Raw genomic sequence first — 20,904 nt, 5'->3', positions numbered from 1 at the left:
AAAGAGAACTATAGATCAATATCCTTGATGAACACAGATGCGAAAATTCTCACCAAAATATGAGCCAATAGGATTCAACAGTACATTAAAAAGATTATTCACCACGACCAAGGAGGGTTTATTCCAAGGCTGTGAGGTTGGTTCAACATCTGCAAATCAATCAATGTGATACAATATATTAATAAAAGAAATTACAAGAACCATATGATACTCTCAAAAGACGCTGAAAAAGCATTGGACAAAGTTCAGCATCCCTTCCTGATCAAAACTCTGCAAAGTGTAGAGATAGAGGGCACATACCTCAATATTATCAAAGCCATTTATGAAAAACCCACCGCAAATATCATTCTCAATGGAGAAAAACTGAAAGCTTTTCTGCTAAGGTCAGGAACATGGCAGGGATGTCCATTATCACCACTGCTATTCCACATAGTACTAGAAGTCCTACCCTCAGCAATCACACAACAAAAGGAAATTAAAGGCATCCAAATCGGCAAAGAAGAAGTCAATCTATCACTCTTTACAGATGATATGATACTATATGTGGAAAACCCAAAAGGCTCCACTCCAAAACTGCTAGAACTTGTACAGGAATTCAGTAAAGTGTCAGGATATAAAATCAATGCACAGAAATCAGTTGCATTTCTCTACACCAACAACAAGGCAGAAGATAGAGAAATTAAGGAGTCAATCCCATTTACAACTGAACCCCAAACCATAAGATACCTAGGAACAAACCTAACCAAAGAGGCTAAGAATCTATACTCAGAAAACTATAACGTACTCAGGAAAGAAACTGAGGAAGACACAAAGAAATGGAAAAATGTTCCATGCTTTTGGATTGGAAGAACAAATATTGTGAAAATGTCTATGCTACCTAAAGCAAGCTACAGATTTAATGCAATTCCTATCAAAATACCATCCATTGTTTTCAAAGAAATGGAACAAATAACCCTAAAATTTATATGGATCCAGAAAAGACCTCGAATAGCCAAAGGAATATTGAAAAAGAAAGCCAAAGTTGGTGGCATCACAATTCCGGACTTCAAGCTCTATTACAAAGCTGTCATCATCAAGACAGCATGGTACTGGCACAAAAACAGACACATTGATCAATGTAACAGAATAGAGATTCCAGAAGTAGACCTCCAACTCTATAGTCAACTAATCTTCGACAAAGCAGAAAGAATGTCCAATGGAAAAAAGACAGCCTCTTCAATAAATGGTGTTGGGTAAATTGGACAGCCACATGCAGAAATATGAAATTGGACCATTTCCTTATATCACACACAAAAATAGACTCAAAATGGATGAAGGACCTCAATGTGAGAAAGGAATCCATCAAAATCCTTGAGGAGAACACAGGAAGCAACCTCTTCGACCTTAGCCACAGCAACATCTTCCTAGGAACATTGCCAAAGGCAAGGGAAGCAAGGGCAATAATGAACTATTGGGATTTCATCAAGATCAAAAGCTTTTGCACAGCAAAGGAAACAGTTCACAAAACCGAAAGACAACTGACATAATGGGAGAAGATATTTGCAAACGACATATCAGATAGACGGCTAGTGTCCAAAATCTATAAAGAACTTAGCAAACTCAACACCCAAAGAACAAATAATCCAATCAAGAATGGGCAGAAAACATGAACAGACATTTCTGCAAAGAAGACATTCAGATGGCCAACAGACACATGAAAAAGTGCTCCACATCCCTTGGCATCAGGGAAATACAAATCAAAACCACAATGAGATATCACCTCATACCAGTCAGAATGGCTAAAATTAACAAGTCACGAAATGACAGATGCTGGCAAGGATGCGGAGAAAGGGGAACCCTCCTACACTGCTGGTGGGAATGCAAGCTAGTGCAACCACTCTGGAAAACAGCTTGGAGGTTTCTCAAAGTGTTGAATATAGAACTATCCTATGACCCAGCAATTGCAGTACTGGCTATTTACCCTAAAGATACCAATGTAGTGATCCAAAGGGACACATGCACCCAAATGTTTATAGCAGCAATGTCTACAATAGCCAAACTATGGAAAGAACCTAGATGTCCGTCAACAGATGAACGGATAAAGAAGATGTGGTATATATACACAATGTAATACTATGCAGCCATCAAAAGAAATGAAATCTTGCCATTTGCGATGACGTGGATGGAACTAGAGGGTATTATGCTTAGCGAAATAAGTCAAGCAGAGAAAGACAACTATCATATGATCTCCCTGATATAAGGAAGTGGAGATGCAACATGGAGGGTTAGGGGGTAGAAGAATGAATGAAACAAGATGGGATTGGGAGGGAGACAAACCATAAGTGACTCTTAATCTCAGAAAACAAACTGAGGGTTGCTGGAGGGAGGAGGTGTGGGAGAGGGGGATGTGGTTATGGACATTGGGGAGGGTATGTGCTATGGTGAATGCTGTGAAGTGTGTAAACCTGGCAATTCACAGACCTGTACCCCTGGGGATAAAAATACATTATATGTTTAAGAAAATAAAAAAATAATTAAAATTTAAAATTTAAAAAAAATGCTTGTATCAGCCAGGAAATCGAAGAACTTAAACAATTCATGGAAACCAATGAGAATAAAGACACATCAGTCCAAAAACTATGGGATATGGCAAAGGCAGTCCTATGGGGGAAATATATAACCATCCAAGCCACACTTAAAAAAATTGAAAAATCCCAAATACACAACTCTCTTACACCCTAAAGAACCGGAAAATCAACAATAGATTAAGCCAACACCTTGCACGAGAAAGGAAAGAATCAAGGTTAGAGCACAGATCAATGAGTTAGAAACCAGAGATACAGTAGAACACATCAAGGCAATTAGAACCAGGTTCTTTGAAAGAATCAATAAGATCGGTAAGTCATTGGTTAAACTAATCCAAAAGAAAAGCAAAATGAGGGGCGCCTGGGTGGCTCAGTGGGTTAAAACCTCTGCCTTCTGCTCGGGTCATGATCCCAGGGTCCTGGGATCAAGCCCCGCATCGTGCTCTCTGCTCAGCAGGGAGCCTGCTTCATCCTTTCTCTCTGCCTGCTTCTCTGCCTGCTTGTGATCTCTGTCAAATAAATAAATAAAATCTTAAAAAAAAAGAAAAGCGAAATGACCCAGATTAATAAAATTATGAATGAAAGGGGAAAGGTCATGACTAACATAAGGAAATAGAAACAATCATCAGAAATTATTATCAACAGCTATATGTCAATAAATTAAGCAATCTAGAAGAAATGGATGCTTTCCTAGAAACCTATAAACTTCTAAGACTGAAACAAGAAGAAATTGACAACCTGTATAAACCAACATCTAGTAACAAGACTGAAGCAGTTATCAAAAACTTCCCCCAAAAACAAGAGCCCAGAACCTTACGGATTTCCTAGAGAATTCTACCAAACATTCAAAGAAGAAAGAATAGCTATTCTCCTGAAGCTGTTTCAAAAAATAGAAAGAGAAGGAAAACTTCCAGACTCTTTCTATGAAGCCAGCATTACCCTGATCCCTGAACCAGACAAACACCCCATCAAAAAGGAGAATTTCAGATCAATATCCCTGATGAATATGGATGCCAAGATTCTCAAGAGGATCCTAGCTAATAGGATCCAACAGTACTTTAAAAAGATTATCCACTATAACCAGGTGGGATTTATTCCTGGGATGCAAAGGTAGTTCGACATTCACAAATCAATCATTGTGATAGAACAAACCAAAAAGAGAAGAGAGAAGAACCACATGTTCCTCTCAATTGATGCAGAAAAAACACTTGACAAAATACAGCATCTGTTCCTGATTAAAACGCATCAAAATATAGGGACAGAACAAACATTCCTCACTTCATAGAATCTGCCTATGAAAAACCCACAGCAAATATGATTCTCAGTGGGGAAAAGCTGAAGCCTTTCCTCTGAGATCAGGAACACAAGGTTGCCTACTCTTGCCACTGTTGTTCAACACAGTACTAGAAGTCCTAGAAACAGCAATCAGACAACAAAAAGAAATAAAAGGCATTCAAATTGGCAAAGAAGAAGTCAAACCCTGTTTCTCTTCACAGATGACATGATACTTTATGGAGAACCCAAAAGAGTCCACCCCCAAACTACTAGAACTCATACAGCAATTCAGTAATGTGGCAGAATAAAAAAAATCAATGCACAGAAATCAGTTGCTTTCTTATACACTAATAATGAAAACATAGAAAAGGAAATTAGAGACTTTATTGCATTTACTATAGCACCAAGAACCATAGGGTAACTTGGAATAAAGCTAACCAAAGAGGTAAAGGATCTGTCCTCGAGGAACTACAAACCACTCATGAAAGAAATCAAAGAAGACACAAAAAGATAGAAAAGCATTCCATGCTCATGGATTGGAAGAATAAACATTGTTGAAATGTCTATACTGCCCACAGCAATCTATACTTCCAGAGCCATCCCTATCAAAATTCCACCGGCATTTTTCAAAGTGCTGGAACAAAAAATCCTAAAATTTGAGTGGAACCAGAAAGGACCCTGAATTGCTAAGGAAATGTTGAAAAAGAAAAAGAAAGCTGGGGGTATTACGTTGCCGGATTTCAAGTTTTACTACAAAGTGGTGATCACCAAAACAGTGTGGTAATGGCACAAAATCAGACATATAGACCAGTGGGACAGAGTAGAACATCCACAGATGGATCTGCAACTCTATGGTCAAATAATCTTCAACAAAGCAGGAAAAAATATTCAGTGGAAAAAAAAGACAGTCTCTTCAATAAATGGTGCTGGAAAAATTGAGCAGCTATGTATTGAAGAGTGAAACTCGACCATTCTCTTATACCATACACAAAGACAAACTTGAAATGAATGAAAGACCTCAATGTGAAGCAGGAATCTATCAAAATCCTAGAGGATAATGGAGGCAGTAACCTCTTTGACATCTGCCACTGCAACTTCTTTCAAGACACGTCTCCAAAGGCAAGGGAAACAAAAGCAAAAATGAACTTTTGGGATTTCATGAAGATTAAAAAAAAAAAAAACAAAAAAAAAAAACAAAAAACCTTTTGTACAGCAAAGGAAACAGTCAACAAAACAAAGAGGCAATCTACGAAATGGGAGAAGGTATTTTTAAATGACACTACAGAGACTTTAGAGACTTTATTGCATTTACTATAGCACCAAGAACCATAGGGTAACTTGGAATAAAGCTAACAAAAGAGGTAAAGGATCTGTCCTCGAGGAACTACAAACCACTCATGAAAGAAATCAAAGAAGACACAAAAAGATAGAAAAGCATTCCATGCTCATGGATTGGAAGAATAAACATTGTTGAAATGTCTATACTGCCCACAGCAATCTATACTTCCAGAGCCATCCCTATCAAAATCCAAGATCTATAAGAACTCCTCAAACCCAACACTCAAAAATCAGCCAATCAAATGGGAAGAAGACAGACACTTCTCCAAAGAAGACACACAAATGGCTAACGGACACATGAAAAAATGTTCATCATCATAGCCATCACGGAGATTCAAATCAAAACCACATTGAGATACCACCTTATGCCAGTTAGAATGTCCAAAATTAACAAGACAAGAAACAACAAGTATTGGATAGGATGTGGAGAAAGGGGACGCTCTTACACTGTTGGTGGGAATGCAAGTTGGTGCAGCCACTTTGGGAATGCAAGTTGGTGCAGCCACTTATGAAGTTAAAAATAGAGCTTCCCTATGACTCTGCAATTGCATTACTGGGTATTTACCCCAAAGATAAAGATGTAGTGTAAAGAAGAGTCAAATGTACCCCTATGTTCATAGCAGCAATGGGTACAACTGCCAAACTGTGGAAAGAGCTGAGATGTCCTTCAGCAGACGAATGGATAAAGACACGGTCCATTTATACAATGGAATATTACACCTCCATCAGAAAGGATGAATACCCAGCTTTTGTATGAACATGGATGGGACTCGAAATTATGCTGAGTGAAGTAAATAAAGCAGAGAAAGTCATTTATCATATGGTTTCACTTACTTGTGCAGCATAAGGAATAAGAAGGAGGACATTAGGAGAAGGAAAGGAAGAGTGAATTGGGGGAAATTGGAGGGAGAGATGAACCATGAGAGACTGGACACTCTGAGAAACAAACTGAGGGTTTTGGAAGGGAGGGGGCTGGGGGATTGGGTGAGCCTCGTAGTGGGTATTAAGGAGGTCATGTATTGAATGGAGCACTGGGTGTGGTGCATAAACGATGTATCTTGGAACACTGAAAAAATAAAATAAAATTTTAAAAACTTGTTAACATAATAGTTGGAAAGTGCATTCTCTCTCTTTTTTTTTCCTTTTGCTATCTGGCAGTCTGTATAGTGTTAGTGCTATTTCCCTCTTAACTGTGTTGAAGAATTCACAGATGAAGTTATCTAGACAAGAATATTCTTTGTGGGAAGGATTATAATTATGTATACACTTTATTTAATACAATGCTTCCCAAACATTAATGTGTATGTGAATTACATGGGGATCATGTTAGAATTCAGATACTGCTTTAGTAGGCTTGCGTGAGACCTGAGATTGCCTTTCTAACAAGATTCCAAGATCAATGTTGCAGATGCAGGATCATCACTTAAATAGTAATATCTTATTGTATATGACAATTCAAAATTTTTGTTTCTTTTTTTGTGTCAATTTCCCATCTATGTATTTCTAGGAATGTTTCCATTTCATGTACTCTGTTAATTCTTTGGCATGAAAGCTATAAAAAGAGTAATAGAGCTACTTTATGTACATTGAATTTCTAGTGGTATCCACCTTTTCATTTCTGATACTGTATTTGTGGGTTTAAAAAAAACTGGCCAAAGTCAGTAATTTTTGCTTTGAAATAATATAATTTAGGGTTTGTATTATATCCCTTTGTTTGCTTCCTATTTCATTAACTTCTGCATTTATTTTATTTTCTTTTTTTTCATTTATTTATTTTCAGCATAACAGTATCATTATTTTTTCACCACACCCAGTGCTCCATGCAACCCGTGCCCTCTATAATACCCACCACCTAGTACCCTGACCCCCCACCCCCCACCCCTTCAAAACCCTCAGATTGTTTTTCAGAGTCCATAGTCTTTCATGGTTCACCTCCCCTTCCAATTTCCCCCAACTCCCTTCTCCTCTCTAACTCCCCATGTCCTCCATGCTTTTTGTTATGCTCCACGAATAAGTGAAACCATATGATAACTGACTCTCTCTGCTTGACTTATTTCACTCAGCATAATCTCTTCCAGTCCCGTCCATGTTGCTACAAAAGTTGGGTATTCGTCCTTTCTGATGGAGGCATAATACTCCATAGTGTATATGGACCACATCTTCCTTATCCATTCGTCCGTTGAAGGGCATCTTGGTTCTTTCCACAATTTGGCGACCGTGGCCATTGCTGCTATAAACATTGGGGTACAGATGGCCCTACTTTTCACGACATCTGTATCTTTGGGGTAAATACCCAGGAGTGCAATTGCAGGGTCATAGGGAAGTTCTATTTTTAATTTCTTGAGAAATATCCACACTGTTCTCCAAAGTGGCTGCACCAACTTGCATTCCCACCAACAGTGGAAGAGGGTTCCCCTTTCTCCATATCCTCTCCAACACATGTTGTTTCTTGTCTTGCTAATTTTGGCCATTCTAACTGGTGTAAGGTGATATCTCAATGTAGTTTTAATTTGAATCTCCCTGATGGCTAGTGATGATGAACATTTTTTCATGTGTCTGATTTCCATTTGTATGTCTTCATTGGAGAAGTGTCTGTCCATATCTTCTGCCCATTTTTTGATATGATCGTCTGTTTTGTGTGTGTTGAGTTTGAGGAGTTCATTATAGATCCTGGATATCAACCTTTTGTCTGTACTGTCATTTGCAAATATCTTCTCCCATTCCATGTGCTGCCTCTTTGTTTTGTTGACTGTTTCCTTTGCTGTGCAGAAGCTTTTGATTTTGATGAAGTCTCTTCCATAAATGGTGCTGGGAAAACTGGGCAGCTATATGTAGAAGAATGAAACTCGACCATTCTCTTACACTGTACACAAAGATAAACTCAAAATGGGTAAAAGACCTCAATGTGAGACAGGAATCCATCAGAATCCTAGAGGAGAATATAGGCAGTAATCTCTTCGATATCAGCCACAGCAACTTCTTTCAAGATATGTCTCCAAAGGCAAAGAAAACAAAAGCGAAGATCTTTTTTCTTTTTTTAATTTAAATTCAATCAGCCAAGGTATTGTACATCATTAGTTTTTGGTATAATGTTCAATGACTCATTATTTCAGTATAACACCCAGTGCTCATCATATCACATACCCTTTTTAATGTCAAACCCAGTTGCCCCATCCCCCACCCACCTCCCTTCCTGCAATCCTGAGTTTGTTTCTCAGAGTCAAGTGTCTCATATGGTTTGTCTCCCTCCCTGATTTCTTCCCATTCAGTTTTTCCTCCCTACCCTATTGTCATCTGCTCTACTCCTTATGTTCCACATATGAATGAAACCATATGATAACTGTGCAGTTATTTTATTCTTTTCTTTTGTTATTTATTTTGTATTTTTAATTTTTTTAGAGGAAGGGGAGGGGCAGAGACAAAGAGAGAGGGAGAGAGAGAAAATCTCAAGCAGGCTCCATACCCAGCATGGAGCATGATGAAACGCTCAATTTCAAAACGCTGAGATCATGACCTGAGTCAAAAATCAGGAGTTGGATGCTTAACCAACTGAGCCACCTGAGTGCCCCTATATTTATTTTGTATTTAATGTGCTGTTCTTTTAGTAGATTCTTCAAATTAATGCTTACATCATTGATTTTCAACCTTTCTTCTTCTCTATTAAATATATAAGAAGCTATGAAACCTAACCTAAATACAAGTTGAACTGCATGTCACAAGTTTTCTAAACCTATTTTCATTATTAGTTCAAAATATTTTCAAATTCTCATTGTGATTTTTTTTATATCTTCTCCCCAGCTTTACTAAAGTAAAAGTGGCAACTAAATCTGTAATATATAGAGCAGACACCTAATTATTTGATATATGTATACTTTATTATGTTATGTTAGTCACCATACAGTATGTCATTCATTTTTGATGTAGTGTTCCAAGAATCACAGTTTGCATATAACACCCAGTGCTCCATGCAATATGTGACCTCCTTAATACCCATCAGAGGGTAACCCATTCCCCCAACCTCACCTCTCCTCTAAAACCCTCAGCTTGTTTCCCAGACTCCAAATTCTCTTATGGCATTGCTAAAAGATTCAGATAATCAGTTTAATTAATTTGTCTATCACTTTGCATAGCTACCTTTCTTTTTATGAGAAAAACTAAGATTTACTCTCAGGAAATTTTATTTATAAAATATAGTATTAGTTTACAATGTTTCTTGTCTGAAAATCCAATATATATATATATATATATATATATATTTATATTATATACATACATATATATTATAGACATACATACATATATGACATATATATATTTATATGTAAGGCTAAGCCAGGTTTTTTTTAATCAGTTTTTATGCCATATTTTTCCATCCCTTTGCTTTCAATATTTCTGCAATGCCTTAATCTCTTTGATACTTAAAACTGGAGAATTTATTTTATTTTGTTCATATTTTCTAATTTTTCTCTGTGGGATGTTCAGTCTACTAGAATCTGGAGAGACTGCTAAAAACAGCAGTCTAATTTTGATGCTTTCCATAAGACATATTTTCCATAATAATTTCTGCCATAGTAAAACAAGAAATAATGGGGATTTGAGAAGAGGCCCTTTGAATCAAAAGCCCCATCTATAGATTAATGCAGAAAATAGTTGGACCTCAGTGACCTCTATTCTTTCTAGTATTCAGCTAGTCAACATATTTGAAATGATTTGAAGTTTAAAAGAGTTATTTCATCTAGCACTTAGAACAGTGCCTGACAAATAGTAATTACTATATAAGCATTTGTTATTATTATTGACTATTCTAGTCTATGACCTAATTTTTGATAAAATATATACAATTAACATGGACAAAATATCTGTGACAATGAATCCTGTTTCAGTATTTCTTGGTGCATTGAATCAATATGAAATATTTATTACTCACTATGTACATAAAAAATGTTTTGACAAAAAGTTATGTTAAACAATCTTAATTTAAAATCATGTAGGATAACCCCTGACTCCAAAGACTTAAAATGTACTTGTTAAGGAAATACACACACACACACACACACACACACAATTACACATTACTTGTTTAAATATCTTACTAGTCTACTAAACTTTGAGGGAAAGAATTCTGTCTTATTTATTCATGTCTCCTCTATGAAGCTTAGTACACATATGTGTATATAGCCAACTCTTGTGATTATGGAGTTAAAATAAGCTTACAAAGTATCATATACTAAAGTCTAGAAAATTATAGCAACAAAAAGCATCACCTTGTTTGAGTGATGAATGGGTAAGTTAGTGAACAGAAGTAAAAACAAATGAATGAACTAATTTTTTAAAGAAGTGTATGGAAAAAGAAGGTATATGTATACACACACACACACATAATGGAATATTATTATTCAGCCCTTAAAAAATAGTGAAATTTTGTCATTTACAAAGACATGGATGGAGTTAGAGAGAATTACATGAAGCAAAATAAGTCGGTCGAAGAAAGACAAATACAATATGATTTCTCTCATATGTAGAATTTAAGAGACAAAACAAAAGATCAAAGAGGAAACTGGAAGAGGCAAACTAAGAAATGAACTCTTAACTATATAGAACATACTGGTTACCAGAGAGGAGGAGGGTTGGGGGAGAGGTAAAAGAGATGATGAAGATTAAGTAGTGCATTTTCTGTGAAGAGAAACAGGTTTTGTATGGAAATGTTGAATCACTACATTGTATACCTGAAACTAATATTACACTGTACATTAACTAATGGGAACTTAAATAAATACTTTTAAAAAAGAAAAAAAAAACTGCAACCAAGAAAAAAATGAAATTATCAACTCACAAAAAATTAAAAAAATGTATTACTTAGATGAAGGGAGAAGTAAGTACGGTAGTAAATTCTAGGTAGAGAGTACAGTATGATAAAAATAAAAGAGGTGGAATTGCACATGAAACATTTAAAGATAAACGAGTAAAAGTTCTTAGGGGTAATATAGGGGTCACACAGAACAGAAGGATAATAGATAATTACAGGCTAAGGACGATTGTGAATGATAACAATTTTAGACTATTTGGTGGATAATAGTAAGAATTTGAAGTTTTCTCTTCAGCTTAATAGTTATTTCATAATAATGCAGCAATAGTGGTAAATTCTAATTGAGTAGAAAAGAGATTTGAGTCAACAAATCAATTGCATAGCTATACAAATATTCTATCTGTGTATAATAAAATATAGACCTGAATTTCAGTGTTGGCATTGGAAATGGTAAAGAGACTGGTTATATAGGTGTTATTGAAAATAAATTTACAGGGTTTGATAAATAAATACATATGAGAATGTATGGAGAACATCACAACAAAATCATGTCTTACCTGTTCAGAGAAATGTTTCAGTAATGTGATATATTTAATGAGGTGGCTTTTCAAACTGGAAAATTCTGCCATACCATCAAATGGAGGCCTGCCAGGGAAGGATTAACAAAAGGGCCAATCAATTTCATTTTCATTGAATGTCACAGTTTTATACTTTAGGAAACTGGAAATTATAATCTCCAATATACAGAGCTTTAGATCACTCTGAAAATCTGCAAAGGGTAAGCTAAATTCTAGACATCATGAAGTTATACAAAAATAACAGAAAACTTATATGGAAGTTGATCAGTGTAATACATCTATGATCTCAGTAAACTGTTAGGATTGTAGGTCCACAGTTTACAATCCCTGTTTTCAAGTTACTATAAAAAGGTGGAAGGCAGACTATGTAATTTCAATTTTTTAATTTCTTTTTCTTTGGCTAACTTACAGTAGAAATGATTACATGAAAAGAACAAAAAGGAAGAAAAATGTATTAAATATTAATTATGTAATCTACAACTAGATTACCCATTCCTTGAAAAATAAAGATTGGTGGTATCTGGTAATTAATTTTATTTGCCACAAATTTAAAAAGATTTATTTTACTTAGGACTCTACACCCAGTTGATGAGTTTGGGCTCTATTATTTTTATCTAATATAGATTTCAGGCTTCTGTGGTTTGGATACCTATAATCACAAGTAATAATTTGAATGAGGTGATAATCTACAGAGCACTGCTGTAAAATAATCACCCACTTCATCTTGTTTTATTACATTTGAAAAATGGGGAACAATTTTCAGAATGTCATTTGTAAAACAAATTAACAAGTATTGCTGTGCTCAAAACACATTTATTCTCATATGAAAAATGAATTTTTAGTTTTAAAGTAGCAATAAAAATTTATAAGACCCCCCCTTCCTAAGAGATTACAATCTCTGGTGCTTACACAAAAGTGCCATTTTCTGGAAGTCTATTTCTAAAGCACATATGAACAAAGTTACTTAGGCATTTTTTCTGTTCTCATCCATTTCTAGACTTTAAAAAAATAAATATGCAAGAAAATATTTGGTCAATGTAGAGCCTATTATCTCATCCTACCCTATCTCTTAGTTTTCAACATGAAACATGTTCAATTTATGTTTCCTTAGAAGTAGAGTATTGGGAAGTTATGCTTAGATAAGTGGTTTTGAGTTACTATATTGCTCTCCTCAGTGAATTCTGTCATAAATTCTACCTCAAATCAGTAAGCAAATTAAAATTGTAATGACTAATGGAAATACAATATAATCAGAGAAACCCTTATCAAAAGAATCTAAAATTTCCATTTATTATCATAATTAGGAGATTTTAAAACCCACAGCATCAATAGTAATTCTTAAAATGTTACTTCTTTTGACAATAAAGCAACACTTTAATATGCTCAAACATATATAAATGTATAGTGTTTGTAAAGTCAATCTTTTGTATGTAGTTCAGTTGAGAAAGTTAAAATAACTCACTACAAAGTCCAAACCTTTCAGGAAAATACAAAAAATGAAGAGGAAACTTCTTGTAAAGCAGTCATATAACCACATTTTCTCCTTTTTGCCATGATGACATACCAAATTAAACTCTTGAATGAACATCAATTCTCAAAAATACTTATTATCTCTATTACCAAGATGACTCACTACATTTATATTCTTATTTTTAATAAAAGAAAAATAAGTTTTAGGCCCGAAATCATAGATTTGATTAAGCCAAATCAAATAATAGCTTGAAGCATAATTTGAGAAAAACTCAATATAAAATTTACATTTTAACAGCATCTTCCCCATATTTTGTTTTAGATACACAAAGATGAAGCCAACTTTAGGATGAACCATGAAATACTTTTCTTGGCAACACAATTTTTTAATTTCAGAGAAAAAAGAAGCAATTGCTGCAATTAGCACACTAACCAGATATCTTATAAAAGAAATTTAATTATTCTGTAGGAAATCCAATTAGGATAAGCTCCCAAAATTCTTTTTGTGAGCCCCAAACCTTCTTAAAACCCATGTTACAGCCTCATAAGAAATGAACCAGATGAGTCTCTGACACAACTTTCCAAAACATATGGTCTTTACTAGTTCTTTGGAAAATCAGAAGTGACTAAAGCTAAGAAATTTAAAAGCACCATGGTGCATTATAGCAACCATGTCCACTGCAAGGTATATTATTGTGTTGTTGATGTGTTTTATTCATAACATTTTACATGTTCAAAGACCGTATTTAGAATATTCAGTAAGTTTATTTAGTATGAATATATTTTATTCAGTTGTCACTAGTTCTTAAGGAAGGACTATGAGAATCTGTAATGTTTTAAACTAAAGTTTAAAAAATAGACAAGCAGTGGGGTACCTGGGTGGCTCAGTGGGTTAAGCCTCTGCCTTTGGCTGAGGTCATGATCTCAGGGTCCTGGGATTGAGTCCCACATTGGGCTCTGTACTCAGCAGGGAGCCTGCTTCCCGCTGCCCCTGCCTGCCTCCCTGCCTACTGGTGATCTCTCTCTCTGTGTCAAATAAATAAATAAAATTAAAAAAAAAATCCAAGCAGTTAGAAAAGAAGGTGCTAACATGATCCATAAATTTGCCATTTTCAAAACCTATTATATGATGTTATTTTGTATAGATTTTATCATTTCTGAAAGGGAAGTCTAACTGCTTACTACAAAATATTAAGAACTACTTACCATAAAATATTGCAAGAACAATATAAATACTTTTAATCTTATCTGGTTCCACCCATCAGAACAAAGCCCTCAATTTGGTGATATAATGAAAATTTGCTAAAGCATGCTTATTAATACTGTAACCATGATGTGAATTTTGTAATGTAATTTACTTTAATAAACAAGAACATCCAATACTGTGAATGATCAGTTATCAGTGAAGCAGATTATATTCATTTGGGGGTCTTCAGTTGCCATCACTCAGTCCTGTGGCTATCTTTGTTGTATGCCCATTATTCCTTTCCCTATTTTCCTTAACATGAATTAATTCCAAGAATCTCGATTATTTTCTTTGTTTCAGCTTGTTTCCAGAGAGATAACTGTAAGGAGCTTAGAAGAGAGGGAGTAGCAGGGCTGATGAATTTCCTATACTTTATCTAACATGCAAACTGAAATTTCTTTGAAAAAGCAGGAAAGTCACTTCATCCCTTCTTCATGTGAACAAAATGAGTTTATAAATCAAGCATCAATTGAAATGTAAAGAGATGATAAAAATTTAGTAAGAGAACAGTTATCAAAGAGAGAAGAGAAGAGTATTATGACCTCTCTCTTATACTTCTCTTACTGGTCATAAAAGGATGCTTCCCTCTCACAATTTAATTTCTCTATCTTAGGGATATAACACTTTCTGATAGCAAAAGCAAAAGCCTAGGACTAAATATCCATGTAATATTTCATTTGTGTGTAAAATATAGAGTTGACTATAGTCTTGATCAAAACAGCAATTAGGAAATTTAAATTTTTTCAAGAAACTAAAATATTATTATGTCCCTTATAGGTTATTATCAAAAGAAGATTAGAAATCATTAGCCTTTGATTTCTAAAGACTCCTCTTAGTAACACAGAATTTTAAAAGTATTACTGATTGGGGCACCTGGGTGGCTCAGTGGGTTAAAGCCTCTGCCTTTGGCTCGGGTCATGATCCCAGGGTCGTGGGATCCAGCCCCGCATCGGGCTCTCTGCTCAGCGGGGAGCCTGCTTCCCCCTATCTCTCTGTCTGCCTCTCTGCCTACTTGTGATCTCTCTCTCTCTCTCTGTTAAAAAGATTAAAAAAATCTTTTAAAAAAAGTTAAAAAAGTATTACTGATTATGAAAAATTCCTAATATAATTAATACATAAAGAAAAAAAATCACTATTTTGTTGCTATAAATAGTCCAGATGTGGTATTTTAGAACTTTGGTGTAACTTTTGTATATTCCTAAAGGACTATAAAAACAAAAAAAACCAAAAAAAACAAAAAACCAAGTGTTTCTAATGCAGCAGCAGAGTTTGGTCTATAAAGAATGCCCAAAGTGAGTCTTTCGTAAAACAAATACTAATTCTGTAAAATGATTTACTTCTGTAAAAAGTCAGATGATCACATATTGGTTTATTTAAAGGGAATTAGATAAACATTTTTCACCCTAGGGAGATATTCAGAACATCAATAAAAATTTGTAATTGCATTTGAAAGATACTGTGGAAATAAAATCCAATCCATACATAAGTTTTCTGAAGAGGAAGAAAGGGGGAGAAATGCAACTAACTTAAGGTTTTACAGATCACATATTTGGTATTACCTTTCCAGAATGTTTTGTATCATCTTGACCATATTAATCAGTTCAAGAACAGCTGTAAGAATGTTACGAGGTGGTTGTTCATTAGTGCCATGTAGAGAACGGGCCCTTCTTCTTTCCGATATCATGACAAGAACACGATCAATAGCATGCTCAAGATGTTCACTTTGTTTTCTGAATCTGGTAGGCATCTTTTTGTCATTCTGAAATTAAAGTGGGAGTTTGGGGAAAGAAATGAGGCAGCACTTATCTAACATACTATAAATATGGAGTAGGTTCAATAGCAATACCATTTAGCCAAAGTAACATAAGAGGGATATAAAATTACCATCAAACACTTTCCATTCTTTACATATTGCTTTTGGTAATCTAATGCCATTCATGGTAGTAGTTACATAAAGGACATGAAAGGAATACGGTTCAGCCATATGAATACTGAGGTATATACTTTTATAATGTGACAATAACTGCTTACCAACAATTAGCACATGTTAAACTCTTGTTTAAACAATTAGTATACCTATCTCATTTACTTATTAGAGTATAATCTACTGAGGGAAGACTCCATATTACTTTGTATTCTGGACAGGATTGGATATAGAACGAAGAGACAGGAAAGGAGATCCTTACTTTTCATTTATTTCAGAGCCTTGAAAACTATGTATAGCCCATTCTAAGAGCTGATAATTTAAATATACAGGAACCATAAGAATATTAATTGGGCACTGGTATTTCAATGTACCACTTCAAGTGACTTCAAGACACTTGTTTCATATACATGTATTTTCTTTGCATGAACATGTATACACACACTCCCACTCTTTATGCTTTTGTCCAGGGCCTCATCAAATGGCTATCAGAAATAACCACAGGGTTGTGATAATGGCTTCATGCAACCTCCTTTTTGGAAGAAGTTACCTTCCTGGTTTAATGGTCAGTGAATAATCTGTGATTTACTAAGTAGTGAAGAAATCTACTAAAAAAGACCTGCCCTTTTTAGTTTATGAAATCCTGAGGTACAAGGAATTTTATTTAATTATGTAAGAAATGTATTTATGATTATTTTTATCCTAGGTCCAATAAGATATGTGAAAAGATCATATTAAAGGGACTTCTATGAAACCAGAGAACCAAGTATACATCTCTCCAATAATTACTTCTTCCTGATGTAAAATCTATTATGTAATATGTTCAAATGTTTACACTTAGTGTTTCTCTTTAAAAATCATGAATCAACATAAAAATATCCCCTCTCAGATTTCTGATGAATACCTTTGTTTTGGTAGCACTCACTTCCTGCAAATAAACTCGCTAAATACATTTGCTGATTGAAGAAGTAAGATTTATATTTGGACACTTTCCTTCTTTCAAAGGGTTTTAGAATATAAAAAATAAAGTAATGGAAAATGATGGATTCTACTTTTCTTATTTACAGATGTCATAATGAAATTATCACTGCCAGCATTTAAGATATAAGCATTAGTATGGTTTTACTTCCATCTTCTGCTTCACGTTTTCCAGCTTTTACTGATATTATCTGAGATTTTAGATACAAATTATTATCATTAATATTAAAATAAATTAAGGCTATGGGATATATACTTTATCTTTCCAGAGTTTTTCAAAATTCTGTAGTAAGTGTGTAACTATATTAACAAAGATTATTTTGATAAACTGTGCTTTAATACTTTCATTAAAGTATTAAATCGTTGCTGAGCAACATACTACCACATATCGGGAGTTGGAGTATTTAATTTTATTCATCCTTCAGTCATCTGAATTGTATTTCCCAGTAATTTTAAGGAGTTAATGAGTAATATATTCCCTGACTTTGTAGTCTTAAGGATATTTTTCAGTTCCCAACTCGCATAAATAGTTTCTCATGGTCACACAGCTAATTATTAATATATCTTATCCTGGAAACAGAAGCCTTCTTATACTGCTCTTCTACTACATTATTAAATGTATTTGCCTCTAGAGCGCTAAGGAAATATGGGAATTTTTTGTGTGTGCCATGCTATTGTCAGTGTGGTGAAATGGAAAGACAATTAAGTTCTCTGTGAGATCTGAATTTGTACAAATCATTAAATGTCTCAGAGCCATGTTTGTTTATTTCTCTCTAAAAATGTAGATACTAACACCTGTTTTATCCATGCATAGGATTGTTAAAGATATCATATATATAAATAAGAGTTATTATTATTTCCATATAATTATTATATAACAAAAAAGTCACTATTTTAAAATTCTTAACAACCAGACCCTATGTGGCGGGCAATCTCTTCATAATCCTAAAGAAATTTCAAGGAAATTAAAGTTTAGACCATCTGATATTCTAAGTAAGTTTGAATGGACTTTCCTAATGTATTTTTTGAAAATTCCATTAATATTAAATAATTGATAAATACTATTCTTGTTTTGTTAGATACTTCACCAGACCTTCTTTAAAGAGTGAAAATCAGATATATGTCTTCTCTTCTTTATTTTTTGTTTTAAAATCATCTTGCTGAAAGCAAACTCAAAACAATTAGGTCAAGTAACTTACACTTTGGTAATCTTTAGAAATGAGAAATGAAAACCCAGGAGTTCCATAATGGTGATTATTTTAGCATGAATAGCTAACAGCAAATAATGCCATTTAAAATGTAAAAATTTGTATCTTGTTTAAATTTTTAAAAGCCATTTATTAGCATAGCAATGGAAAATTTTCATTATTACACATATCAATGAAGCCAAAAACGTGTCCAACAAAAGTGTTTCTCAAGTGTTAGCTTACAGACAAAATTGAATTTCTTTAAAAAAATTTAAGTATTCTATATCCAACTTGGGGCTTGAACTCATCACCCCAATATCAAGAGTCACATTCTCCACTAGTGGAGCCAACCAGTCACCCCTTGAATTTCTTCTGAAGCCATAAAGGCCATAGTGCCCCAAAAGATATTTATTTACATCAACCCCTTTGTGATCCTATAAGCATGCTGACAGCTAAAATGAACCACTCATATTTCCATTAAGCCTTGAGTTACAGACTTTGTAGATTCCATTATGACTCATGAAATTAAATCCATTTTTATCCATTTGACAGTGATTTTTGTTAGTATATAATCTTCACTATATATATATATATATATATATATATATATATATATGATTTTCTCAAGTTTTACAGGGCTTTCAAGAACTAAGAACAGTGGGGCACCTGGGTGGCTTAGTCGGTTAGGTGTCTGCCATTGGCTCAGGTCATGCTCACAGGGTCCTGGGACTGAGCCTCACATGAGGCTCCCTGCTCAGTGAGGAGTCTGCTTTTCCCTCTCTCTCCCTCTCCCCCACCCCACTTGTGCTCTCTCCCAAATCAATCAATAAATAAATAATTTAAAATAACTGATGACAGTAACAATAGTAGAAAGAAATAGCATGTATACATCTTTTACTTTTCAGAAGCACACTTTATCCCATCAAAGCTGTCAGCTATTCTCTATGTCAGCTATTCTCTATGTACCACCAGCTTCCTCCAAATATTCTTGATATTTCTAGTGGATTGATTATGTGTGCTGCATGTTCTAACATTATTCTGCTCAATATATATGTTGCAGGAATAACAGCTGAATAAATTTACTGTAGCACACAGAGTCAGAATTTAAGGATGGAACAGAACAATTTAACCATCTGTATGTTATGTGTATATAAGTGACAGCTACAATATGGAAATTTTCTCAAGTGTTTATGTAAAGGGCATTGGGAATTTGTGTGATTGAAAATTAGCTAAATATTATACCAAGTCATTGTCTTCATTTAGGTACCATAGTCTTGTAGAAGGGTAGAGGAACCATTTCAAATTCCATAATATGGACATTGCTTATTGCTATAGTAAGGCTGCAATATAAAATTATTTGTATCTTGCATCATAAGTAAGATATACAGACCTTCATATTTGGATATATATATATATATATATATATATATATATATAAAACAGAAAAAATATTTGTTTATATTTTCTGCTTAATTTTTCTGTTATGTATTGAGTGGAAGCATCCACCTACATTGTCATTTGCCTAAAATCAGCCAAGAATGCACAAAGACTAAAGTCAGAACATGGAGAAATATTTTGTTTCTAAGACCTGTAGAAAAACATATAATTTGTGGTGCAAATGGAATTATATAGGACAATCATTTCCCAAAGAACACAAAGTCTTAATCTATATGATGTTAATAAGTGGCAGATTCTGACTAAAAATTTCTACATTGCTTAGCGATTATCTGACACAAGCTCCTGATGTTTAAAAAAAAAAAAAAAAAGAACACATCCACAACAGTTGTACTTTCCAAAAGCAATACATTTCTGGCTTTCATTACAGACGTATAAGCAGTATAAAAGAGTTCCCAAGCACTCAGATACTCTTCTCTAGCACTGGACTTATAGTCAGAGATCCTTATAATTTATCAACCATATAATTGATCCACTCAATATTTAATTATCTTATTTATAAAACAGAATTCTTCATGAAAACTCTAAGTTGTGATCCAAGATTGAAGGTCAGAAATGCTTAGTTATACTTAAGGATATGACGGATTAATGATGTGAAATAACTCTTTAAACTCTTAAGTAAATTTATAGATGTAATTCATTCTTTTCATGACTACTGTCACTAATTATTATGACATTAATAATAAGATATCACAAAAAAGTAACCTAAAAGTTTTATGATGAGCAGCGTTAAAACAAAATATTTATAAAAAGAGAGAGAGGCAAACCAAGAAATAGAGTTTTAGCTATGAGAACAAACTAATGATTACTGGAAGGGAGATGGGTGGGAGGAAGGGTTAAGTAGGTGATGGGAATTAAGAAATGCAGTTGTCATCATGAGAACCTGGTGTTGTTTGTAAATTTTGAATCACTAAATTGTACACTTGAAACTAATATTAGACTGTATGTCAACCACAGGAATTTAAATAAAAACTTGGAAAGAAAAAAATTTAAAAAATATTATTATGTGATATTTATTTTCTTCCTTTTCAGCACAGTTACTTGTAAGATCTAAACTAGTCATTTAAGCACTGTCATTGACTT

At 34.2% G+C, this 20,904-nt stretch overlaps 1 protein-coding gene across 2 annotated transcripts in view; it reads right to left on the bottom strand.

The window, feature by feature from the left end:
• The window catches only part of LOC101681822, a 284,416-nt gene that overhangs the window by 149,549 nt on the left and 113,963 nt on the right, over nucleotides 1-20,904 (bottom strand). For both annotated transcript variants that reach the window (XM_045085576.1, XM_045085577.1), the window contains exons 4-5: nucleotides 15,837-16,036; nucleotides 11,541-11,628 (exon numbers count right to left, since the gene is read on the bottom strand). In XM_045085576.1, the coding sequence (XP_044941511.1) occupies nucleotides 11,541-11,628; nucleotides 15,837-16,036 (288 nt within the window). The remainder of the gene's footprint in view (nucleotides 1-11,540; nucleotides 11,629-15,836; nucleotides 16,037-20,904) is intronic.

Source organism: Mustela putorius, unplaced genomic scaffold (assembly GCF_011764305.1).
Source record: "Mustela putorius furo isolate JIRA1106 unplaced genomic scaffold, ASM1176430v1.1 tig00000870_pilon_pilon_pilon, whole genome shotgun sequence".
Taxonomy (NCBI): domain Eukaryota; kingdom Metazoa; phylum Chordata; class Mammalia; order Carnivora; family Mustelidae; genus Mustela; species Mustela putorius.
The sequence above is the reverse complement of the archived record's forward strand: the minus strand, read 5'-3'. Positions and strand labels throughout refer to the sequence as shown.